The sequence below is a fragment of the Engraulis encrasicolus genome, chromosome 16 (assembly GCF_034702125.1).
Source record: "Engraulis encrasicolus isolate BLACKSEA-1 chromosome 16, IST_EnEncr_1.0, whole genome shotgun sequence".
Classification (NCBI taxonomy): Eukaryota; Metazoa; Chordata; class Actinopteri; order Clupeiformes; family Engraulidae; genus Engraulis; species Engraulis encrasicolus.
Window position 1 is genome coordinate 39,605,424 of NC_085872.1, and position 26,500 is coordinate 39,631,923.

The 26,500-nt window shown below is 48.8% G+C and overlaps 1 protein-coding gene across 1 annotated transcript in view; it reads left to right on the forward strand.

Annotated features, from left to right (window-relative positions):
- The window catches only part of maml3 (mastermind-like transcriptional coactivator 3), a 152,855-nt gene that overhangs the window by 62,051 nt on the left and 64,304 nt on the right, over positions 1-26,500 (forward strand). The window contains exon 2 of the mRNA XM_063219580.1: positions 18,185-19,879. Within this exon, the coding sequence (XP_063075650.1) occupies positions 18,185-19,879 (1,695 nt within the window). The remainder of the gene's footprint in view (positions 1-18,184; positions 19,880-26,500) is intronic.

Below are 26,500 nucleotides of genomic sequence, written 5' to 3' on the forward strand. Positions count from 1 at the left end.
CAAGTCTCGAAGAGATTTGAAAGTCGATGATAATCAGGCAAGTCCACACCACTGCTACTGCTTCTCCAGATCCTGTGACCTGTGGCATGCTGGAAGAAGCCCAATCCACCCATCTGGCCAGGTGTGTCACCACAAGATCATGCACCACTGCTAAGCTCATGTCAGCTATTCTAAGGTCAAATAGAGCAGTGGGTAGAAGAGTGGATAGACTGTTTTTGTACATCATCACAATGTAGCTTTTGATTTATTGTGTACCTGGTGGACTCACAATGTATGCAGACAAGATGATGGGGGTCAAATACTGTTCCTTAGACAGTAGCATCGTTGGCCTTTTGTTGGCTTTGAGACTTACCAGGGGCCATACTGAGAATGGTGTGCAATTCACATGTGTATTCACATGTGCAACAGTAGCATCAAGAACAATCAGTGGATAGCACAGCACATAACATAAAGTGAAATCACAGTCTTAGACGTTGAAATGCGTTTAAATAGGTAAACGTTGCACTGCTATCAGCATGGTTTGCTTTCCGTATTCTGTACATGCTACTGTGTTACTGGAGCACTTGGGGGAATTAACAGGGCTAAGTATCCTTGTTGATATTGTCAACAGACGGCCTGGAGCATGAAGTGCAGACGTTTGGTCTGTGTGTTCAGATGACGGCCTTGAGATATGGAATGTACAGTATGTAACATTGGGGGCTTTAACATGTTCATATGTCAGTAAGGCTAGGGCTGTGCAATATATCGAATTTATATTGTGATGTCAATATTGCTGTCAAACGATATCAGATTTCATAATATCGAGCTGAAACCATTTTTTTATTTTATTTTTGTCTATAATGCCAAAAGGTAGGCTTTGCTACATGCAAATACATTCCCCTCCTCTTGAGCCATTGCGAACACAGAGCAGAATTGCTACCCAACACTCCTGCAGAACACCACTGTGTGTGTCTATGGCTCTCTCCACTCACACTGCTGAAGGGAGGGATTATTGTGAATTGGCACAATTATTTTTCTTTTAAAAATATTGTTTTTGAAAAATATTGTGATATCAATATTGACTGAAATAATCGTGATATTGATGTTTTCCATAATCGAGCTGCCCTAAGTAAGGCTATGACAAATGTGGAGCAATTGTGTGGAGCAGTGGTGAATGCCCATCGCCCTTCTCTTCTCCGTTCTTCTCTTCTCTTTTTTTGTATCCAGTAAAAGAAGGGAGCAGAGGGTGAAAGAGACTATTTGGTTTACAAGAGTAATGCATAAATCCGCCTAGTCTCTCAAAACTCATCCCACTCACTTCCTGTCCTCCCCCGTTGTTTAACATAACTTACACACTACACATTTTCTCTCTCTCACGTTCTCTCTTTCTATATTTTTTTCCCCCATCTCTTTCTTTCTTCTCCCCTGTCTAATTCTCTCCATTTTCACCGTGTGGCAGCCACACCAGGAACTGGAAGTTATGATGCCTATAAATAGGAAAGCCTATGGAAGAGTCCGACGGTCTGTCGCTGGAGCTATGGAGGAAGGGGCGAGGACAGGAGGAGGAGGATGGAGGGAAGAGGGTGACATAGCAGGTGGAAACTTGGTGGCAAAACACTTTTGGTGGTAACAAGATGGGACATGTAGGTAGAGGTTAAAAAAAGAGGGAGGTGAGAGGAAAAAAGTGTCACTCTATTTATGTGTCAGAATAGTGAAGCCCAGGAACTGGAAGTTGTCAAAGTTATTGACTGATGGTGTCTTGTTTGTCTATCTATGTGTGCTTCTAGGAATAGATGCTCAGCCACAAGGACCAACCTGTGACTTACAGTATAGGTCTTCTTTATCACTTGCTTTCTTTCTCTCTGTCTATCGCTAGTATATGACTGTCAAATATCTTGGTCTGGGCACTGCAATATGAACAACCCAAGCTATACTTGAGAGGTGTGTATCAGAGATGGCCCGTATGTATAATCCCAACATGTTACATTACATTACATTACATTAAATTTACCTGACGCTTTTATCCAAAGCGACTCAGTTATTTGCAGGGTATTAATTACAATCCCTGGAGCAAAGTGGGGTTAGGTGCCTTGCTCAAAGGCACTTCAGCCATGGATGGATGTGTAGGGGAGGTAGGGGTGGGATTCAAACCTGCAACCCTCTGATCTTAACACATTGAATGCCAAGCTGTTTTTGGAATTGTGGCGGTAGAGTGACAGCAATGCAGACAATTTTTTACCTTTTTTTGGACAGTCACAGAATTGTTTGTATTAGACCTACACCTTAGCTCATTTAAAAGGTGAAATTCACAGCTTTCAGTAGGTGAGAACCGCTTCCTTGTACATAAAATGGTTCAAAAAATAGTACAAGCTAATCAAGGGTTGTTTTTATTTCCAATCAAAAGCTTTTTGTTCTACAAACGGATAGAGCATTTGTTGTTTACATATGCACTGTTCGATTCTTCAAATTAAAATGGAAGAACTAAATTTGTTTTCACGCCCCAAGAAGAAAGTCCAGTTACTTCCAAGTAAAATATTTGAATGAAAAAAAAAACACTTGTATCTGCACTAATTTTTACAGTTATATCTTCGGGTAGCTGCCAGTTTCTCCTGACGTGGGCATTTGTCTTTCCGAGTAGAAACAGTGGACAGAGATTCTTTAAGTATAGAGATATGCCAACATAATAGGTTTCTATGGGCACCTAACGCGACCAGGTTCCGGTCTGCCTAAAGGGCCGTGTCATAAAGCTCCTACAATGAATAGAACAGTCCTTAGGTCTGCCTAGGTCTGCCTAAGGGGGGCCATTATAGAACCAGGAAACAATGGGCCAATGGAACCTCTCTCTCTCTACTCTCTCTGCAGTGGACTCACTCATCTCACTGATTGCTACTGCTGCTGCTGCCATCACATCTGTCGAGATATTTTTCCAAGTTTCCAAGTCCTTCCTCATGTCCCATGAGTAGCAGAGCATTGGCGAGAAGGCTGGTTTTGATAAGGCTATCCCACGAAACTTGACGTGATGCGATTAGGAAGTGCATGATTTGATTTAATAAATAATTAAACTAAAAGATATCGGAAGAGTTCTCAAAAATCTCTGCTCTCATAACCATGCCGGACAGACACTGATGTGGGGTTTACGTTTGAGGCCTCTGCCGCTTCCCTTGAGTCAGCTGTGTCTGTGTATACCAAGGAGGTCTACATCTTACTTGCTGTATCATTGGTGTATACTCTTCACTTGCCCTCTCACGGAAGCCTGTCTCACACCTTTGCTGCGACTGTCCCTGCCTGCGCTCTGCACTTAAGATTGTGAAACCCGTCACCAAAGCAGTGCAGAGCAGACGGTGAAATTACAGAGAGGTGCAAACCGCCTCCTCCTGCAGCCTGTGAAGGTGTGGTAGTGGTGAAGGCCGTGGTTAGGGCTGCTCAGGCACTAGACAACACTGTGGTGAGGGCGCTGCCGGCCGGGTAACTCCAGAAACTCCACACTGACTGACTTCACACGTACAGTACAGATAGGCTCAGAATTTACCACAATTTACCTGCGTGTGCGTGTTCGTGCGCGTGCGCGTGTGTGTGCGTGTGCGTGTGTGTGCGTGTGCATGTGTGTGTGTGTGTGCGTGTGTGTGTGCGTGTGCGTGTGTGTGCGTGTGCATGTGTGTGTGTGTGTGCATGTGTGTGTGCGTGCGTGTGCGTGTGCGTGTGTGTTCTACCAGGGATGATTTTTCTGTTTCTATTTTTTGTTTGTTGTGTTTGTTTGTTTGTGTTTCCTTGCTATCAGTGATGCATGGAAACTCCTCTGCTGTGAACTATTCATTAGTATTTTAGCAGCTTGGTTTAGCGAGTTATAGTGTGCTAAGCACCCCAGAAAGTGAGCCTAAATGTGCTTGAGAGAAGAACACCAATGCTAAATCCTCTGTAAATCCTCCCATTTCTCTTTCCTCATCCAGTCTTTCTTTTGCCTCTTTGCTCTTTTGCTGCATGCCTTCATTCTCTCTCTCTCTCTCTCTCTCTCTCTCTCTCTCTCTCTCTCTCTCTCTCTCTCTCTCTCTCTCTCTCTCTGTCTCGCTCTGGCTTCCACTCTCACTCTCTTTCTCTCCATCTCTCTATATATTTCTCGCTATGTATCTCTCTCTCTCTCTCTCTCTCTCTCTCTCTCTCTCTCTCTCTCTCTCTCTCTCTCTCTCTCTCTCTCTCTCTCTCTCTCTGTTTCTCTCTCTCTCCCTCTCTCTCTTCTCTAGCTCATTCTCCCCCTCTCTCTCATTTTTCAGCCACTAGTCACTGCTTCCTCTGCCAGGCTGGCCCACCACAGCATGTGTTTGTTGATGGAGGGAGAGTCAGAGAGGGAGTGTCTCCTCTCTCTCTCTCTCCCACTTGCTCTCTCTCTCTCTCTCTCTCTCTCTCTCTCTCTCTCTCTCTCTCTCTCTCTCTCTCTCTCTCTCTCTCTCTCTCTCTCTTACCCTTCTTTTGCTATGTCAGCACTTCTGAAATTGCTGATGGTACAGACAACACACACACACACACATACACACACACACACACACACACACACAAACAGACCGATTGTGTGTGTGCGTGCGTGCGTGTGTGTGTGTGTCAGTGTGTTTGTGTTTGTGTTCTATGTGCGTGCATTTGCGTCTGTGTGTGTGTGTGTGTGTGTGTGTGTGTGTGTGTGTGTGTGTGTGTGTGTGTGTGTGTGTGTGTGTGTGTGTGTGTGTGTGTGTGTGTGTGTGTGTGTGTGTGTGTGTGTGTGTGTGTGTGTGTGTCTATTGTGTGTTTTTTGTGTGAATTTGTGCATGTATCCATCTGGTCTGGGCGGTATGATTTAGCCGTGGCTGTAAAGCCTTGGTAGCCTTCCAATTTCGCCGGTGGCCATTAGCAAATACGTATGTGAATGTGTGCTCATGGAGGGTTAGTGTCAGTATGTTTTTCATGGTGCTGCTTTTTTACATTTTTGTGTGTTTTCTATGCTATGTGCAAATGTGTTAAAAACCTGGTGGTGTCTTTGGCACATGACAGCGTGACTATATGGAGCCGGAGGGGTTTGGGAGGGGCGGGGAGAGATTGTTCATGATAGCTTTGTTCCTTACATCAGTGCCTCCTCCTCCTCCTCCTCACTTTTCTCCTCTCCCTGTTTGGTGTGTCTGTGCGTGTGTGTGTCTGTGTGTGTGTCTGCGTGTGAGTCTGTGTATCTGTGTCTGTGTGTGTGTGTGCGTGTGTGTGTGTGTGTGTGTGCTTGCGCACGCTTGCGTGTGTGTGTGCGCATGCTTGCGTGTGTGCGCACATTTGGAAAGAGCCCTTCAAGGTGTGTGTGCGTGTGTGTGCGTGCGTGTGCGTGCGTGCGTGCGTGTGTGTGTGTGCGTGTGTGTTTGCGTGTTTGCGTATTTGCGTGTGTATGTGTGTGTGTTTGCATGTGTGTGTGTGTGTGCGTGTATGTGTGTGTGTGTGTGTGCGCGTGTGCGTGCGTGCGTGCGTGCGTACGTGTGTGCGTGTGCGTGCGTGTGTGTCTGTGTGCGCGCAGATATCAGCTGGCATGCCTGTGTGTAATGGCTCATTTGAGAGGAAGCAGATCCACATAATTAGCATCCGACAGGAGCAGCGGCAGCAGCTCCATTTTTTTCTTCTTCTTTACCCCCCGCCACTGCCACCACGTACAGTAACAAAGAGCCCATTAGCCACATTAGCATGCTAACAAGGCCCCTGCACAAGGTTTTAGGGGAGATTTAGCAGGTGGCACAGACTACAGAAGAGGGAAGCTGGGGTGCATTTCTGGAAAGCGTAGTGGCTAACTATGTTAGCTACTTTTTGGGTTGCAATGCAATTTCCCATTGGCAACTACAGAAGTTGCTAACTGCTAACAACGACGCTTTCCAGAAATGCACCCCAGATTTGTTATGTCGCTCTGATGAGGGAAGTTGTGTTGGTGACTTGGTGTACAAAAACAAAACACGGGGCGGGTCTGTGTGAAGAGTCTGGAGACATTGGCGGGCGGGTGTGGAAGCGACTGACTGGGTGTGAGTGTTGTCCTTGGGCTAGCCCAGGATAAGTCAGACTCTGTGTGCTGGTATTTGAGTAGTATATGACTGTGTTTGTGTGTGGGTGGGTGTCACATGATTGGGTGGACTCAGGATGCAGGGACACAGTGGGCAAGTGGTGTGTGTGTGTGTGTGCACGCGTGTGTGTGTGTGTGTTTGCTTGTGTGTGTGTGTGTTTGCGTGTGTTTGTGTGTGTGTGTGTGTGTGTGTGTGCGCGTGTGTGTGTGTGTGTGCGTTTGTGTGTGTGTGTGCGTGTGTGTGTGCCCGACAGTCTGTCTCCATGTGCAGACTAGAGAAGGGCCCACCCTTGCGGAAACAGAGGCGTGTGCCCCGTGCCGGAGATCTGGCTTGGGGGTCGGCAGCGCTCCATTGTTCGGCTCGCCACTCCGAATTCATCTCTTCTCCCCCCTCCACCCAGTCCCCACCCTGCCTCTGTCACTCCCCTCTTTGTGTCTGCTGCACGCCTCACCTCAGCCCCCTCAGCCCCCCGCAGTCCGCCCTGGGCCCTTCTGACTCCTCTTTATCATCACCATCCCCACTTCACTGGGGCTTTTTTTTTCCTTCTCGTCTTCAAACGCTTGAGCCTCAGTTAGACTCCTACCATACCTCCTCTTTTGCTCCACTCTACGTATATATCGTTGTCTTTCTTTTTTATCCCCGCTCTCCTCTCTCTCTCTTTCTCTCTCTCTCTCTCTCTCTCTCTCTCTCTCCCCTCTCTCCCCCCCCCCCCCCACCCCCCCCCCACTCCCCCCCCCCCTCCCCCCCCCCCCCACCACACCCCCCCCCCCCCCCCCCCCCCCCCCCCCCCCCCCCCCCCCCCCCCCCCCCCCCCCCCCACCCCCCCACCCCCCCCCCCCCCCCTCTCTCCCTCTCCCTCTCTCTCTCAGTGGTGTAGGCAGGGCTGTAGTAATTGCCTGTTCTCCCTGGGCGGCTGATGCCTTTATTGGATTGGCGTAGGATTTCAGGGGCTGTGTTTAACACGCAGGCAGCCGCTGCAGCGCTAACACAGCCTGTGTTTAAACAGAGGCCCATTAACAGGGGATCGAGAAGGAGAGAGAAAGGAATAGAGAGACACAGAGAGAGGAAGATGGAGAGAGATATAGTGAGAGAGAGAGACACACATACAGAGAGAGAGAGAGAGCGAGAGAAGGAGGGAGAGGTGGGGCGATATGGGTGAGTTGCAGGGACGGATCATGACTCCATGGGCCCCTGGGCCAGACAACAAGAAAGGGCCCCCTCCAGATGTTAGAGACCCTATATTGTTGGGCATTCAGGTGTTTTCCCTCTGAAAATATGTGAAAATAGAGTTGTTAAAAGTGTGATTTTACACAACATGAGAATGGAAATTTAGAGGATTGGGCTTCAGGGCCCTCTGGACTCATGGGCCCCTGGGCCTGGGCCCGGTAGGCCATTGCAGTAATCCATCCTTGGTGAGTTGAGTAGAGGAAGGAGCGTAGCGAGGGTGGGAGGGCGTGTTTAGTGTCGTTTAGGAGGAGGCAGGAATGCTCGACGAGCGGAAGCTGCGCGCATTAACACCCTGCTTTCTCTTTCTCTCTTCCAGCCAGTCTCTGCCTGTCTTCTCTCTCTGTCTCTCTTTCTGTCTCTCTCTGTCTCTCTCTCTCTCTCTTTCTCTCTTCCAGCCAGTCTCTGCCTGTCTTCTCTCTCTGTCTCTCTTTCTGTCTCTCTCTGTCTCTCTCTCTCTCTCTTTCTCTCTCTCTCTCTCTCTCTCTCTCTCTCTCTCTCTCTCTCTCTTTCTCTCTTCCAGCCAGTCTCTGCCTGTCTTCTCTCTCTGTCTCTCTATGTCTCTCTGTGTCTCTCTCTGTCTCTGACTCACTCTCTCTGTCTCTCTTTCTGTCTCTCTCTGTCTCTCTCTCTCTCTCTTTCTCTCTTCCAGCCAGTCTCTGCCTGTCTTCTCTCTCTGTCTCTCTTTCTGTCTGCCGCTCTATCTCAGTATCGTAATGCCCGAATACTGCTACTCACTCGCTGCTAATGTTGGGTCATCCGATTCTCTCTCTCACTCCACTCTCATCTCCACTCTATACACACAGAATTGAGATGTGTGCCTTTGATTATTCACATGCGAAAAGCACATTAAGACACACTTAAGCTGTTTATCAGACAATGGCTTGTGATTAGTTTTATGAGGGAGAGAATGTATGTGTGTGTGTGAGAGAGAGAGAGAGAGAGAGAGAGAGAGAGAGAGAGAGAGAGAGAGAGAGAGAGAGAGAGAGAGAGAGAGAGACAGGAGAGAGAGAGAGAGAGAGAGAGAGAGAGAGAGAGAGACAGAGAGATACAGAGAGAGAGAGAGAGAGAGAGAGAGAGAGAGAGAGAGAGAGAGAGAGAGACCGGAACACTGCGTTGAGGTTTATTTTTAAATCCGTATGTCCCACAGACAGGAACGAATCTCTGGCGGAGGAGGGTGGGCAGGGAGAAGGGAAAAAGGGGAGAGAGAGAAGAGTGGTTGTGTGAGGGGAACAGGAAGGAATAGGGAAGGGTAGCGGAGTACGGGATGAACTTGGAAAGGGAGTGAACTTTGTTGCCGGGGGGGTTAAAGGGTGTTCATATGCCACCTGATGCCAGCCATCTCACTGGACGCAAGACTCCATTTTGCCCGGCACAGCTATGTTTACACTCATAACACAATGTGCTGAGAGTGAAGACAACTGAGATGTTGGGTAGATCTGATGTCAACACCCTTGTTTTCCTTGACTATGGAAGGATGTGAAATGCAGCCAATCTTAATCAGCCAAGTTGAGAGGTAAATCATCTAATAGAATAACAGCCTGGATGCTCCAAGCTCTTCTATTAAAGGATTTACCTCTTAACTTAACCTGGTTTACTCCTGAGCCAGCGTCTTCATATACCCCTCTGGTTTTCGCCAGGGTATTAGTGATTGTTCCTGTTGCCTGATCTGCATTGGTTGGTTAACACACACCTATGCACTGAAAAGGGAAATTGTTGTTATTAATCCAACGCTTTCAGAGAAGTCCACTGAGTAGTATTATTGGTTACATCATGGAGTAAATGAATGCATGATAAGATTTGTGTGATTTCAAAGAGGTTAGCTGCATTTCATAGCGATGTTGTGGAAAAGGTTGAGTAGTCAACAAGAATGATTTGCCTAGCTGACGATGAAAATCGCCTCCTGATAATTTACCCTTAAAATGTACTTCTTCGTGGTATACTAAAGAATCCTAATACAAATTGAAATGTAGGTTTAAAGGAAGAATAAAAAGGTGACAAATAAAAAGGTGTTTGAATCTCATTATTGTCATTTAGAATGACGGCCATAAATGTATCTCTCATTCCATTCATTATCGGTGCAGAACCGACTATATTTGTGGACAAGAATATAAATATTTCAGTATTTTTTTCCTATTCCCACACATTAAGCGTTGGAAGTGGATCTAATTTGATTGTGTGTGTGTGTGTGTGTGTGTGTGTGTGTGTGTGTGTGTGTGTGTGTGTGTGTGTGTGTGTGTGTGTGTGTGTGTGTGTGTGTGTGTGTGTGTGTGTGTGTGTGTGTGTGTGTGTGTGTGTGTGTGTGTGTGTGTGTGTGTGTGTGTGTGTGTGTGTGTGTGTGTGTGTTGCTCTCACCCTGTTAATTAAAGGGCCGTTTGCCATAATGAGCTCATTTCACAGTCTGATGAACCCAGGCACCACACACACACACACACACACTCAAACACTCACTCATTCACCCACACATTCACTCGCTCACACACACACACATCTTCACGCATACATAAACAAAACATACATAAACATTCTCTCTTTCTCCGTCTTCCTCCTTCTCATGCTCTCTCTCCTCTTCTATCTGGGTGTCTTCTCGCCTTTCACCATTACACAATCATCCTGTATACTCTTTAACATCATAAGCGGTAATTATAAACTGCTCTTTGTTAACATTAACATTAACTGCCACATGAGAGGTGATTGTAAGAAAGGGGTACGCGCACGCACGCGCCGCTGTGTCTGTCTGTCTGTCTGTCTGTCTGTCTCTCTCTCTCTCTCTCGCTCTCTCGTTCTCTCGCTCTCTCTCTCTCTCCCCTTTACATTTTCTCTGGGAAATTTAAAACACAGTGCTAAACATCCCCTATCCAACCCACACATGTGCTTCCAGACCTGTGGATTAGCCAGGAAAAACACACACACACACACACACACAAACACACACACACACACACACACACACACACACACACACACACACACACACACACACACACACACACACACACACACACACACACACACACACACACACACACACGTCTGGACACACACACACGTATGGACACACACACACACGTGTGGACGAGCACGAGGAGGAAGGATATACATCCGCCACCATTCTGCTGTGTTTGTATGTCCTCAAACAAATGCATCGACTTCATTTCACTCCACTATGGTGTGTGTGTGCGTGCATATGCGTGTGCATGTCAATCTACAGTATGTGTATGTGTATACAGGGCCGTGGACAGCTTTGGACAGGCCCGGGACAAAATCAACGAAAAGGGCCCCCTACTAAATACATTCAATGTAACGAGGACCCAATTTTGGGCCCCCTTTCTCCCTGGGTCTGGGACAACTGACCCCTTTGTCCCTCCCGTCGGCTTCCCAGTGTGTGTGTGTGTGTGTGTGTGTGTGTGTGTGTGTGTGTGTGTGTGTGTGTGTGTGTGTGTGTGTGTGTGTGTGTGTGTGTGTGTGTGTGTGTGTGTGTGTGTGTGTGTGTGTGTGTGTACCAGCGTAGCCCTGACGGCAATTGAATAGGCAGTTTCATTTCCGGACTACGGTACTGGTGGCGTCTTCATGTTCTGGACCATAATGCCAGAGATTCTTTAAGTATAGAGATATGCCAACATAATAGGTTTCTATGGGCACCTAACATGACCAGGTTCCGGTCTGCCTAAAGGGGCGTGTCATAATGCTCCTACATTGAATAGAACAGTCCTTAGGTCTGCCTAGGTCTGCCTAAAGGGGGCAATAATAGAACCAGGAAACAATGGGCCAATGGAACCTCTCTCTCTCTACTCTCTCTGATAATGCCTTGTGTACACCAAGAGCGACCTACACTAACTAAGCGGCGGAAATCATTGTTTCTCTATGGAGGGTGAGCGACCAGAGCGAATTCGCCAGGAGCAAAGCGAACTGAGCGACCAGAGTGAAATTCAACGATTAAACTCAAGCTAATATTAATGGTAGTGAGCTATGACGCGGTTCGGCAAAAAGCAATTGAAATGTTCATATCTCTGAATGTCCCAGGCTGTCAAGCCAGAGCCGTTATGTGATTAGCTAAATCAAACATGTCAATGTCACGTCCAGAGCGAATAAAGCAAATTCAAGGCTTCCTCAACGACCTCAGCTAAGGTACCTGGGTCGCGCAGGTCGCACGTGGTATACACGCAACATCAGGCTTTACTGGCCAGTGGCTGTTGTTGCACTCAGCAATTCCAATCCATCCACTAAAAACTGAAGTAGACCTCATACTTGTAAGCATTTACATAAAACTATTAGCCATATATGTTAGTACCCGAATTTTTTTTTTCGGATTATACCACTTAGTCGGGGGATCACAACAAGCAGTTTTTCACCTGATTTTGGAGCTCGATGAAAGCCCCTCATCCATCAAAATCCACGGCAACAGACAATCGGGATTATTGTCATTAGCATCTGAGACTGTGTCCTACTTTCCAGGCGTCCTGGAGGTGTACCGTCTTGGGAATTCACTGTCATTGCAGTGATGAGCATGAGAATGCACCTGGCAGTGTGCAGTGCGTTTGTTTGCGGCGTATGGTAGTAGCCTAGCGGCGTGCTAATATGGAGAGGGGTGTGTGAAGGTGACCGCAAGGTCAGAGGCTGCCTGGGCGACCGTGCAGCTCTAGAGATGACTGGCTTTGCTTCAGACAACGCGGTGAGCGTGTGGGAGGTGTGTGGTGCGGGGTGCAGGTGCAGGTAGGGAGCCGAGCGGAGGTCACAACGAGTGAAAGGGCAATGATCGTGTGAATAGATTGGTAATACCGGAGATTGGTCGCCAGTCTTTGGGAGTCTTACCCTCTGCTGTCTTTAGTTTATTTCACTGATGCTGACAGAGGCATGGCCCGAACGAAGATGAGGACAGGAGAAAGGGGAAGAGATGTAGGGATTCGTCATTGATGGATGACTTAATGGATGACTTTCGTGGAAACAAGGTGGCAGGATGTTGTAGAGATGGGAGATAGCACTGTAGATGTGTAGTCACATTTTCAGTGTAACACAGTCATTGGAAAGCCATGAGGATACTGTTGTTTTAAAGCAGGCAATTGCTTAACCAAGGTGGAGGGGCTTAATTGTATACAGCCACAATGGCTGCCTGACACTGTGCTGCTCCCGGCGCTGCTTTTTCATACGGCTTTTGTGTTATCAGGAGACGGTAAGAACCACCCGCCAAAATGGCGATTGTGGAAAATCAGTGCAGGTTGGTCTCCTCTGTAATGGAGCGCCTTCTCTAAAAAATACTGTCATTTTTCTGGCAGGGGAATAAGGAGAAAGAGGGAGAAGGAGGGGGGATGGTGGAGGAAGAGAGAGAGAGGGAGAGAGAGGGAGAGAGAGAGAGGGAGAGAGAGAGAGGTTGAGCCATGGCTGGTTGCTTCCTGTACGTTATTGGCAAAGCTGTCCACTGCAATCAGCACAGGGGCTGGGGGGGAGGGGCCACCAGAGCAGGAGGTTGCTATAACAACAGCACCTTGGTGTGTTTCTCTCTCTCTCCCTCCCTCCCTACCTCCCTCCCTCCTTTCCCCCCTCTCTCTCATTCTCTCTCTCTTCTTATTCTTCTTTCCCTTCTCTCTCTCTCTCTCTCTCTCTCTCTCTCTCTCTCTCTCTCTCTCTCTCTCTCTCTCTCTCTCTCTCTCTCTCTCTCTCTCTCTCTTTCTCCTTCCCCCCTCTCTTTTCTTTTTCTTCTTTTCTCTCTCTCCCTCTCCCTCTCCCCCTCTCTCCCTCTCTCCCTCTCTCTCCTGACAAATGACTCTCTGCTGTTGGTGAGACTCGGAGCCAGGGCTGCTGCTTCAGTCGCACGAAAGCGCAACCGTCTGTCTGAAGAGCTCTTCTCCCCTCCTCCTCTACCTCCACCTCCCCCTCCTCCTCCTGCTGCTGCTCCTCCTCCCACTCCTGCTCCGCCGCCTCCCCCTCCCCTTCTCTCTTGTGCTCTCTCTGTTCTCTTCCTCTGTTTTTGCTCATTCTGTGTGTTCTTTCACTGTGTAACAGGCGTGAGAGCACGTGTGTGTCTGTGTGTCTGTGTGCGTGTGTGTTTTGGGAGAGCGCATGTGTGTTTTGAGGATGTGTGTGTGCGTGTGTGTGTGTGTGTCCTGTCTTGTGCGCATGTGCTGTGTGACTTTATGTGTGTCTGTGTGTGTGTGCGTGCGTGCGTGCGTGCGAGCGTGCGTGCGTGCGCGCTACTGAGGGCTTTAACACACAGTTGATGAAAAAATAAACAACCTTCCGTTATCCACCTCCTCTAACTGTGGTGTCTTTCTCTTCCTCTCTTCCTCCTCCTTCCTGCCTTCCTTCCTCCCCTTCTTTCTGTGTCTTTCAGTGCATATCTCTCTGTTTCTACCCCTCTTTTTTGTCTGTGTCTGTCTCCATCGCTCTCTCTAATGTTCGAAAGAGCTTTATGGATCAAACGGTGCTCTTTCTTCTCCACATATTCTTTCTACTGTGTCCCTGTGCCCCTCCTTTTCACTCCACATCATTCTCCTCTCCTCTCTGCTCCTCTCCTCTCCTCTCCTCTCCTCTCCTCTCCTCTTCTCTCCTCTCCTCTCCTCTCCTCTGCTCTCCTCTCCTCTCCTCTCCTCTCCTCTCTGCTCCCATCTCTCTCATCTCTCTGTCTCCTCTCCTCTCCTCTACTCTCCTCTCCTCTCTCCCTACTCCTTTCCTATCTGCTCCTCTCTCCTCTCCTCTCCTCTCCTCTCCTCTCCTCTCCTCTCCTCTCCATTCCTCTTCTCTCCTCTCTCCTCTCTCCTCTCCCTACTCCTCTCCTCTCCTCTCCTCTCCTCTCCTCAAACCCCTCTCTCCTCTCCTCTCCTCTCCTCTCCTCTCCTCTCTCCTCTCCCTACTCCTCTCCTCTCCTCTCTCCTCTTCTCTCCTCTCCAGTGTTGAGCTCTGTCTTGCCGCGGCGGCTCTGAAGCCTTGGGCTGGTTGTCGGGGTGGCTTGTCGGGCTGGCTCGGGCGGTAATTACACGGCTGAGCGTGGAGGCACGGTGTTTAGCCACCTCTATAGGTTGCTTTTACGACGCGGCTGGCGCTAAACACTCATAATTAGAGAGATTTCATTCGCAGACTACTTTGAGGGAGGTGGCTATTATTGACATCAATCACCTGCTACTCTCTCGGTGCAAAATACGAAAGACAGAAAGAGCAAAGGAAAGGGGGTTGGGGAATGGAATGGAATGGGAAGGGAGGAAGGAAGGAAGGAAGGAAGGAAGGAAGGAAGGAAGGAAGGAAGGAATGAAGGAAGGCAGTATAGGAGGACAAATGGAAGAAAAAAGACCAAATGAGCAAGGGGCATGTTTGAGTGGCATTTCTTTCTCTCTCTCTTTATCTCTTGCTCTCTCCTTTCCCCCTCACTTGGTATGTCTACCTTTCTGCCGCTACCTTTCGCTCTCTCTCTCTCCCATGTTGGGGTGAAGGAAGCCATCAGTTGAGGTTTCCTTGTCTTATGGGGAGGGGGGGGGGGGGGGGTGTGTGACATCCACCCTAATCGTCTTCATGGCATGATGAATGCTATTAATATTGACAGGCGTCGTGTCGCCATGCAGCACCCCCAGCCAGCGCCCCACCCACCGGAGGACGGAGAGAGGGCTGAGAGAGGGAGACCACCACCTCCACAACAACAATAACACAGCCTTGCCATTCGACCAAAATGAGCTGGCTCTAAGATGCTAAGACCCTTGAGGAGACATCCAATGATGTAGACAGAAAGGAAAATGAAAAGAAAGAAAGAAAGAAAGGAAAATGGCTGCCCTGAGTCTGTATCTTGCTTATCTTTTGCTCTTTTTTTTGTCCATGATGCTAGTGAGTAAACATGGGTCTTTGTTTTCCGACGTGCTCCGACTCCTGTTGTCACCGTGGGGATAGACAGAGAGGGGGATGAAGGACGTGCAGGAAGAGGAGGAGGAGAGGAAGAGAGCAGGAGGGGGAGGATGCATTGCCCAGAAGGGCAGAGAAAGATCCATGAATCTCGTTATTTCAGAATTTCATTTGGCACGTCTGAGTGGAGTGCCATGCATGAGATACAGAGGCAGGCACACACACACACACACACACACACACACACACACACACACACACACACACACACACACACACACACACACACACACACACACACACACACACACACACACACACACACACACACACACACACACACACACACACACACACACACACACACAGTAAAACACACATGCAAACGTGTGTGAGCAGGCACACACAGACACACACAGACACACACAGACACACACAGACACACACAGACACACACAGACACACACAGACACACACAGACACACACAGACACACACAGACACACACACACACACACACACACATGCATGCGCAAATATACACACACACGCACCTCTCCTGAGGGGTTGAATATGAAGGGGAGACTGATCTTGCAGTTGGCTGTAGGAATTTGCCAGTGATACGAGCAAGGCTCATTTCTGACCTGTAATGAGCGCATGTGTGCACACAAGCAGACAAAACACACTCATAGATGCATGCTATCAAGCCCTGATCAAACAGCCTGTGTGGGCGATCAGTATTCTCTAATTGGCAACAAAGCACATTGACATACACACACATGCACACACACATTCACAAACACTAGCGTGCACTCCAATAAAAACATTCCTACACAAACATACTGTACCAAGGTTTTTGATATCCCCATAGAACTACTACTTCTTCCACTTTGGCTGTTTGTGTGAACTCAGTCTAGTCGAAATGAGAGCCTGGTGAAAGAGTGCCTCTTTGCCTTGAGTTTTTTTCCCCATTGACATCATTATAAGCTTGCCATTGCTCTCTAACACTTATTTAACATCAAAACGAACCTTCCCTGTTCTTGTGGTTTTGCGTACAAGGACAGAATCCGCTGGCCATATGTCTTGTACTGTACTGTACGTTGACAGCAGGTGATTTCACCATCAGCTGATGACAGTATCTTCCCTTTGATTCATTACGCAGCTCTGGCCTTATCAGTCATACTCCCCTGCCACAGATATGGATAACGTGTGCATAGGACAGGACCCAGGTACAGCTGACTAAAAACCAGACATTGTTGACCCGCCTCCATTGGATTGTGAGTTCCCGATTTTTCGGGAGGTCAGAAAGTACTTGCATTGCTCTTGACCTGACTAGTAGCAACGCTGAAGGTGCGGTGTCACTAGGAGGGCACAGTCTGGCTAGTGGACAGGGAAGCTATACTACTACTTGGACAACAATCGCAGCTAGTCCCCTTCAATTTCCTTGGTGATTTTTTGCCTTTGTTTTGACACTATTGGAAAGGACATTGAGTTGCTTGGTGTATCAATTATTTATAAATAAACATTTTAGAGAAGTTGGTGTTCATACATTCCATGACACACACACACACACACATACACACACACACACACACACACACACACACACACACACACACACACACACATACACACACACACACACACACACACACACACACACACACACACACACACACACACACACACACACACACACACACACACACACACACACATACACACACACACACACACGTATGATGCCTGTGGAAAGCCCTGCCTGCACCTAATTACCGAGAAAATTAAGCAAAAGCTGCTTGTGTAAAAAAAAAACCTGTTTGGCCATTATGAACAATGGAAATTGGTCAACCGCTGTTTTCGTGTGCTGTTCGTACCCCATACTTCATTTCCCTTTTTACTCCCCCACTCCTCCAGATGAAGGTAGCGAGCCCTTTGGGATTGGGCCATAGAGCTATTTGAACAATGTTTTACCTGCAACCAATTTCGAGGGTCTTGAGGTGGTAGTATGGTGTGTTGGCCAATAGCTACAAGGTGGTGTTTTTGCCCCTCTTTGCCGAGAGAGAGAGAGAGAGAGAGAGAGAGATAGAGAGAGAGAGAGAGAGAGAGAGAGAGAGAGAGAGAGAGAGAGAGAGAGAGAGAGAGAGAGAGAGAGAGAGAGAGAGAGAGAGAGAGAGAGAGATAGAGAGAGAGAGAGAGAGAGAGAGAGAGAGAGAGAAGCTCGGTGTGATATTCTGCTTTGAATTATACCCTTAATTGCCCCTCAAGAGGGTGATGTTTAAGTCCACGCAGCACCTATTGTGATGGCAAGAGCCACACACATGCATGCACACTGCACACACATGCATAACAGTGAGATGTGCTCCATAGGGAGCGTTAGTTAAGCATCACTGGAGGCTGTTTTTAACTCGATGATTGAGGTACTGTAAATGTAATTTATGGAATGCTAGGAAAGAGCGAAGGTATGTTTGTTGTTCTTTTGTGTTCATCTGTTATGTGGGGATAGAGATTCATGAACCAGCCCTACACTGCATCTCATATTTGTCATTGGAAACTTTGTGTCTGTTGCTTGTTGTTGGTGAAAAATATAACTGTCCTTTAACAAAAAACAATCAAATATTGATGTTGTCAACTATTTGCAAACTGTTTGTCTCACTCAAAATGTATCTCTAAAATGTTACTAAAATGTTAATGTAAAACTTAATGTAAAACACCAGTGGTTCCCAAACTTCTGCTGCTGCTACCCCATTTTGGACTAAGAATATTTTCGCGACCTCCCACCTTCTATTTTTCAAATGCAAAAACATGTTTTTTTGCTAAACTTCAATATAAAGGCAAATACATGTACTACCCACTGTAGTGAATATTGTTACTAGCAATGTCTGGGAAGGTTATAAAAATATGTATTCAAGGTTTTATGCAAACAGTCACTCATGCTCACGACCACCCTACATTACCTCCGCGACCCCTCTGGGGGTCACGACCCTCAGTTTGGGAATCACTGTATTACACAATGCATTGTGTTGCTGCATCAAAAAACCCTGTATCTTTAATGTTTCAAGTCATTGATAAAATCTGATAAACGTATTCCTCTTTGTGCTTTCCCTACAGCTTCAAGAAACGGTAAAAAGGAAACTGGACAGTGCTCGCTCACCTTTAAATGGGGACCAGAATGGCATCTGTGATGGCAATTACTCCCCAAGCCCAAACAACAAGAGGTTACGGAAAGATCCTGGTTTCGACTCATTGGGGGGCTTGCCCAACAATGTACCGCCTATCTCACCTCTGCATCAAATGGACATCAAGCCAAACCTGGGCAGCAACAATGGCAACAGCAACATTGCAGGAAATGGAAATGCAGGAAGCAACCACATCACTGGGCGGCCTGACGACCTCGGCAAGAATGGTGGGCTGCCTGACATCAAACTGAACGGGTCGTCGGACCTGGACGACAGCTTCGGTCTCCTCAAAGAGATGAAGCAAGAGCCTCTGGACGACATTGGTGGGATGGAGTCGGCGGACACAGCCCTATCGAACCAGAACAAGCTCTTCTCCGACTTCAACCTCAACGATCAGGAGCTCCAGGAGCTGATCGACGAACTCGCCAACACTGTGCCTGAGGACGACATGCACGACCTGTTCAACGAGGAAGACGACTTCGACGAGAAGAAGGAGGCCGACTTCACACGACCACCAAACCAGTCGTCCCTCCCCCAGGACCCTCCCCCCTCTGTGCCGGCCCCAGCCCCTCCGCCCCCTGCCCAGGGCAGCCAGATGCCCATGGGGTCCCCTCAGGTGCGCCCGTCGTCCTCAGGACCTCCCTTCGCCACTGCCGCCAGTGCCACGCCGCCCCAGCAACCCTTGCAGCAGTCGCCGGCTGTCGCCATGGCATCGGGGTCGCCGGCCAACTGCGTGGCGCAGTCGCCCCAGACGCCCACCCAGGCGCAGACGCAGGTGTCCCGGCCGGGCAGCGGCTACATGATGAACACAGGTCCCGCCGTCGGGCCTGTGGGGTCAACCTCGGTAACCGGTGGAGGTCCGGGGCCTGGGGGAGGAGGAGGAGGGGCAGGCGGAGGTGGGGGTCCGGTCCCCGTGCCGGTACCAGGCCCGCCTAACGCCGACCTCTCCCCAGCAGAGCAGCTAAAGCAGATGGCAGCGCAGCAGCAGCAGAGGCTGAAGCTCATGCAGCAGAAGCACCAGCAGCAGCAGCAGTCGCAGGCCCCGAACTGGTCGCCAGCTGGACCGCCCACCAGCCCTTACGGGGGCCCCTTCAACCCCGACAAACCAAATAGCCCCATGATGTACCCGCAAGCCTTCAACACGTCCAGCGCCATGGTGCCGGCAGCCATGGCCGGCAACCCACAGAAGCCCGGCATGAACAACTACCTCCAGCAGAATCACATGAACATGATGAATCCACAACAGCAGCAGCAGCAACAGCAACAGCAACAACAACAACAGCAACAACAACAACAACAGCAGCAGCAGCAGCAGCAACAGCAGCAGCAGACGCCAGCCAGCAGCATGGCCGCCCAGAGCATCCTCAGCAAGCAGCTGTCCTACAGCAACACCAAGCCTCTGAGCCACTTCAGCACCATGGAGCAGCACATGGGCCAACGGATGACGCCGCCCATGGCCGGTCAGGGCAAGAGCCCCATGATGCCCTACATGCAGGGCCCAGCGGGGCAGGGCGGGGGGCCACCTCCGGCGCAGGGGCCCATGCCGGGCCAGACGGCGCACCTGAGCGACGAGCAGAAGAGGATGCTGCTGATGAAGCAGTACGGAGCCATGCAGTCGCACGCACAGGTGAGCTCAGTCCCGTCACTCTTGGCCAAAGCCCTCGGCTGGCCAGGTAAATAAGTGTTTAAGCAGTGTTTAGTGTTAGTGTTTTCTCCCTGCCATTTTACCATAGCTGGCTGGTAGCTGTGCGTTTAACACAATAGTTCACCTTTCTCCATCTGGAGACGTGATTTCCGTATTAAGGTTTAGATGTAGTATAATGTAAAGCAACATTTCTGTATGAGTAGGGAATCTTTCTACATGAAAGACAGAAAATTATTTATAACCGAAAAGTGATTATCTTCTCAAATTAGAATGGGTACATTTAGGCAATTATCCCAAAGATGAGGAGTCGTTCTACAGTTCAACACATTAGACTGTTTGGATGGAGACGTCGGACGGAACGGAGGCATAATGATCGCCCTGCCGCCTATACATTAGTCATGCAAGCAGTGGCATTGAGGATGAAATTTTCCATAGGAAAAAAGTGTCTCTTATACAATAATAGAAAGACACATCATGCGACAGAATCCATCCCTTTTTTAAGTCCCCCCACTTTAGCTAGAGAGTCAGGAGAAATCAATAAGAGATGGCATCGCTACATTTCATTTTCTCTCTGCCACTGGTTACCCCTGAGCCCGCCCTCCCCTCCCATAATTCTATATTTTACACACTGATGGTGTACGACGGGCAGGGCAGGCAGAGTAAAATGGTAGTTGTTGCCCCAGCAACAGCAAAGGCTTGGAGTCGGAAATCTACACTGTAATATTTCAGCTTAATATCCAAGCACCAGCCTGCAGCATCCCCGGGAAGGTCAAAAACACACTGGCGTGCCTCAGATATTTTAGCTCTGAGTGCTCCACTGTTGACGTGACCCAGTCTGAATTGATGTTTTCTCTTTCTAGTATAGAGGGTTTAGCAGAAATGAAATGGCAAATGATCAGACACTTGAAGAGTGGTGTGGTGGAATTTTGACATTTGGGAAAAACATTTCCCTGTGTTTGCCATACAACACATCCTGGCACTTAAACGTGCTAACAGGATCAACCCTGTGTCATGGGCTTTGTCCCTGCCTCTGCTTCAGATGCAGAACATTGTGGCATGTTAAATGCCAATTGGGTCTGTGCACTTATTGGCCTTGTGATTTTGCTCTCCCTCATTGTCTTTCGTTTCCCCCAGTCTCTTTCATCCGCTCTGCTGATGCTATCTTATTGTTAGAGGTGAGATGTGCCCTCTCTACTTCAGCCTCTGCTCCCCCACCCCTCTCTCTCTCTCTCTCTCTCTCTCTCTCACTCTCTATATCTTTCTCCCTCTCATTTCTTTCCCTCCCTCTCTCTTGCTCTCTCTCTATCCACTCTTCTTTCTCACTCTATCACTCCCTCCCCCTCCTCATTTTCCCCTGTAGCCACCCAGAGACACTCAGCACCAATAAAAGACTAGATTTATGGCGATGGGCCCTTTGTGGCTGCAACAAGGCAAATGCAGCAGAAGAGAAGAGAAGAGAAGAGAAGGGGGGTGGGTGGCAAAGAAAGAAGAGCACAGAAAAAGAGGAGGGCGTGGGATGGAAAAGAGGAAGGAAGTGAGAAATGGAGATGTGAAGCAAGCAAGCAAGGGCAAATAGGTGGTATTAGTGTTGATAGGTTGACAAGGAGCCGGACAAAACTGATTGAAATGAAATGAAATACATATCTCGACAGGAGAGACTGAGAGATGAGAGGATGGGAGGGGCAGGGTAAAGGGAGTAAGATTAATGCAGGAAGAAACAACAAGAGGGAGCAGAGGAGAGGAGTATTACACGTAGCAGAGGACAGGAGCTGGTGGGCAGCTTGTAACTAGCCTGATTATCATCGACGTTCAAATCTCTTCGAGACATGGTCTGACCAAGAGCATAACAATGAACATTTCCTAAACGGCATGGTTGACCCGCCTCCCTTGGTTTGCTTATATTTGTTTGCTTACCGACAAAGTGGGAGGAGTTCCTGTATTTTCGGGAACTCAGAAAGTACTTACGTTGCTCTTGACCTGACTAGTTGCAACGCTGAAAGTGTTGTGTCACTAGGAGGGCACAGCCTGGCTAGGTTGTAACTGGGCCAGGCCATTGTGAATGTACTAGCCATCAACTTTCCCCTAACATGTAGGCTTTACTGTGTTGGTCACTAATTGGATTGAATAGGGAAGACGATTTTCTTTGCAAGACTAGTCTCGCAAGACTTGTAACAATAATTAAAGTCTTTTACTGGAACGGTTCCTAATCTAGCTGTGATTGTAGAGCATGCACGTCGCAAACCAGAGACTATGACAGTGTGGTAAATAATAACAAGACTATTAGCTTGTTTTAGCTATTTTTTGTCGTGGAATGACAGGAATGTTCCAATTTGTGCGTGTATCAGACATTTGTATCAGACAACGCTTCCTTGTCCAGACGGCCACTCGTGTTAAGTGTGCTCAAGGCAAAGACAAGAATGTTCCAGAAACGTGTTTTCCTCTCAGCATTGTTTTTTTCTTGAACTTTTTCGAGCGGCAGCAGAGCAGCCAAGCTCATGCGTTTGACTAGGAGCAGGGAAGTTCCCCAGGCAACAAGCAGCCTGTCAGCCATATTGATTATTGGACAGATGAGGCTTAGGGGTGCAGCTGATTTGTAGGGGGGCTACCGTTATTAGCATTATTTATGTTCGCCAAGCACACGAGCACGCACACACGCACATACACACATACACGCAGGTACACGCACACACACACGCACACACTCACGCACACACTCACACGCACACACACACGCACACACTCACGCACACACTCACACGTAAACACAGGAACACACACATATAGTACAGTACACACAGGAACGCACATACAGACAAACAAAAAGGCAGTGCAGGCTCAGCTATAGCCACAGATTCAACATGTAGTCAAACATGCACACGCGTACAGATGTTGGCTCAAACAACTGTTCGGCTTCTTTACAGTTGGCAAAGTGGAGACTAATCTTATTAGAGTCTAGTTATGAAACTTAAGCGCGGTTGACGGAAGGTTGTTAGTCAGTTTAATTATCACTCTTCGCCATTTTGCATCGCATCACGGTGTGTTGACAGTAATGTATTCTCTGGTGATCAAAGTGTTGGCGATGAGGGGAGGAAGTGGTGGAGAGGGCCATCGAAGAAAGATGATTGGTTGAGTGTCTTGATGAGCAGACGTGTACTGTTCTCTTGAGTAGATTCGCCGTCAATGTGATGAAGTGCTGTCTGTGAGGTAAACTATGTGTTTGTGTCTGTGTGTGTGCACCAAACATGCATGAGACAGCGTGGCAGCTGGCTATAGACAGAAGACCCGGTACTGCTGCTCGTGTCTCTTAGAATGAGACTTACCAGAATGGCTACAAGCAAGGCAGCCGCACAACACACGCACACACAAATCCACACTCTCATGCACATAGGAACACGAACACACACTTGCACAGTACACACACAAAAAGGCATACATACTTACGGTGAGTGTGCACTGGCTTTCAAGTCTGGTGGACTGAAGAGACGCACAGACCCAAACCCCAGTGCTTGCACTACACGACCAAATTCGGTCTTCGGTGCTTTTTGAGGGGTAAACCTGACACATAGTCAAAAACCTTTAGGCACCCTACAGCATTGTGTGTGCGTGCGTGTGTGCGTGCGTGTGTGCGTGTGCGTGCGTGCACGCGTGTGAGAGAGAGAGTGAGAGTGTCTGTGTTTGCGTGTGTGTGTGAGAGAGAGAGAGGCATAGACAGAGAGGAGGGGGTGGTACATGTGAGCGTGTGTTTGTTTAGAGACTGTGCGTGTTCAGTTGTGCATGCATATTTGTCTGAGGAAGACACAAGCGAGGGCTGCATCATGGTGCTGGAGCCAGACTTTAACCAGCAGAGCCCTGCTCACGCTGTTCAACGAGAAGGGGGAAAAAAGAAAGAGAGGAAGAGAGCGGGAGACCAAAAGAGAGAAAAAGAAAGCGAGAGGAACGAAGAGAGAGAGAGACAGAGAGAGAAAGAGAGAGACCACCCCGCTGCTCTCGTCCCCTCCCCCAGCCTCTTCTTATCCACAGGAACGGGAGATATTGCCTTCCCTCCCCCTCTGTCTCTTCCCCTCTCCCTCTCCCCCCCCTCCTCTCCCCCACCCCCACCCCACCCCACCCCCTTTGGCACACGTGTCAGGACTTGAGCTGAGCCGTTCTTAGATCCTGTGGAGAGGCTCCGAGGAAGGAGCGAGGGTAGGCGAGCAGGAGAGGGAGAGGGAGAGAGAGAGAGAAACCAAAGGGAGAGGAGAGATGGGGGAGGGAACACAGCTCGGCGCTCCTCTCCTCTCCTCTCCTCTCCCTCTCTCTCTCTCGCAGAATACTGACACCACACGAAGACAACCTGTTCAGTCGCCGTGCCGTGAAAACAAAAGAAGCCGCAAAAGGGAAAGAGAAGGAAATTTGCATGAGAACCTGTGTAATTAATTGACCATCAAAGGACACATGGTGCCTCTCTCACACACAGGCGTGTACAGATGCTCGCATGGTCTCTTTCTTTCTCCGTCTCGCACACAACAAAACACAGACAGACACCCATGAAACACAAACGCACACTGAAACAGATACAGGCACATGTGTGTTTCCCATCGTCCCTCTTCAGAGCGGGGGTACGTGATGTCCTGTGGTCCCACACACACACATAGGGTTTCGACGGCTGTTGTCAGTCTAAGTGGGAAAAGATCACCGGCAAGAATGGGGCTACACGACGACACCTCTTGTCATCTTCTCAATGAGAGGCAAGCAAAACATTGTAGCCTGATCAGCCCGTGATGAAGACCATTACATCTCACTTGAACATGAACACGCACAGCGGGGACTCTTAGGAGGTCAAGCCCCTGCCTTGCACGCTTAAGGAAGTCCTCGGGTCATGTTTGGTGGAGGAGAGTGGATTTGCTGGGAGTCTGGCTGGCTTGCAGGGCTCTCTAATGCATCCACCAGATGCCCCCGCGCCGCGCCGGGGCTTGATGCACTGTTCCACATACTCTCTTGATACTCGCTGGGTCTGCGGAGTCGCTTTGATTTACTGCACTGACCCGAATTACTAGCCAAGGAAATGCTGGCTAGCTAGCTAGTAGTAGCATTTTAGCATTATAGAAGAAATCATTTCAGCCATGGTGTCACCAAGGGTGTAGCATTGTCCTTCCATTGTCAGAGAGCTAATAACTATGGTGGTGGACACTGGACCGTTTCAAGAGAAGAACCTCAGTGCCACGATAGTACTGAAGGTCACTGGTAGCCGGGATTCATTTGGTGCTAAGCTAATAGGCTGGACAGGTGCCACAGAAAAAAAATACCAGAAAACAAAAACGAACATCGAGAGATCAATATTGAAGGAAGAAAAAGAAATATGCTACCCCCTCAAACGATCACACACATTTACGTTCATCGTGGCTTACAACACAGCAAATGTTACTTGGTGAAAATCATGTGCTGTAGGAACACGGCAATGATCACAAAAAGGCGCCACAGCGTGTTTTCAAAACATTCAGGCAGATCAAACGTACAGTAGCCTACCGCCAGTACCTGCATTAGCAGCAAAGATGCTAACCTGACTGCCTCTGACTCGTCTCTGAGCCCCTGCTACAGCTTCGTGTAGATAGCCGTTTGTAAGTTAGCACACATAGCTAGGATATTTGTCACGGCGATGTAGTGGTAAGCACACACTAAGATCAGTGTGGTAGGTTTGTAAGAAAGGGACGTGTTTCTTCACCACGCTCTGCGGGCTGTGTAGCTCGACGGCACAACAGAGCCGTGTGCAGTGTGCCTCTGCTCCAGTGCATATTCTCTCTCCCAGCCCCACACTGGTGACAGATGGGAGGTCTGCATGGATCATGGCAGCGGGGACTGGGAAAGGTTGAGAGGGAGAAGGAGGGGAGGAAGGGTGGAGAGAGAGAGTGAGTGAGAGAGAGAGAGAGTGAGAGAGAGAGAGATGGAGAAAGGGAGAGGGAGGGAGAGAGGAAGAGCAAGCAAGAGAAGGAGGGTAGGTAGGGAGAGGGAGGGAGGGAGGGAGGAAGAAGGAGATGGGGGGAGAAGAAGTGACACGTCTGGTGAGAGAGAGGAAGAAATGGTGGGGGAAGCACTATCTTTCTCTCTCTCTATCCCCGTTGCTCTTCATGCATGCGAATTGTGAGCATTTGTGTGTGTGTGTGTGTGTGTGTGTGTGTGTGTGTGTGTGTGTGTGTGTGTGTGTGTGTGTGTGTGTGTGTGTGTGTGTGTGTGTGTGTGTGTGTGTGTGTGTGTGTGTGTGTGTGTGTGTGTGTGTGTGTGTGTGTGTGTGTGTGTGTGTGCACGCGCAGAGGCATATTGAAAATGAAGCACGGGTGGGTAGCAGGAGGTGTTGGCTTGGCTCATGTCCGAAACACACACAGGATGTGTGTATACGCTCGTGCCTGTGTGTGTGTGTGTGTGTGTGTGTGTGTGCTGTGCGTGTTTGTCAGTCACACAAACCTACAAATACATACTGTGCTGGCAGGTTGGCTGGTTTTCTAGGTGTGTACATTTGTGCGCGCCTGTGTGTGTGTGTGTGGGTTTGCATGTGTTGTTCCTTTGTGTGTCTGTGTGCATGCGTGTGTTCATGCGCGCGTGTTTGTGTGTATTTCTTGGATGACGGCA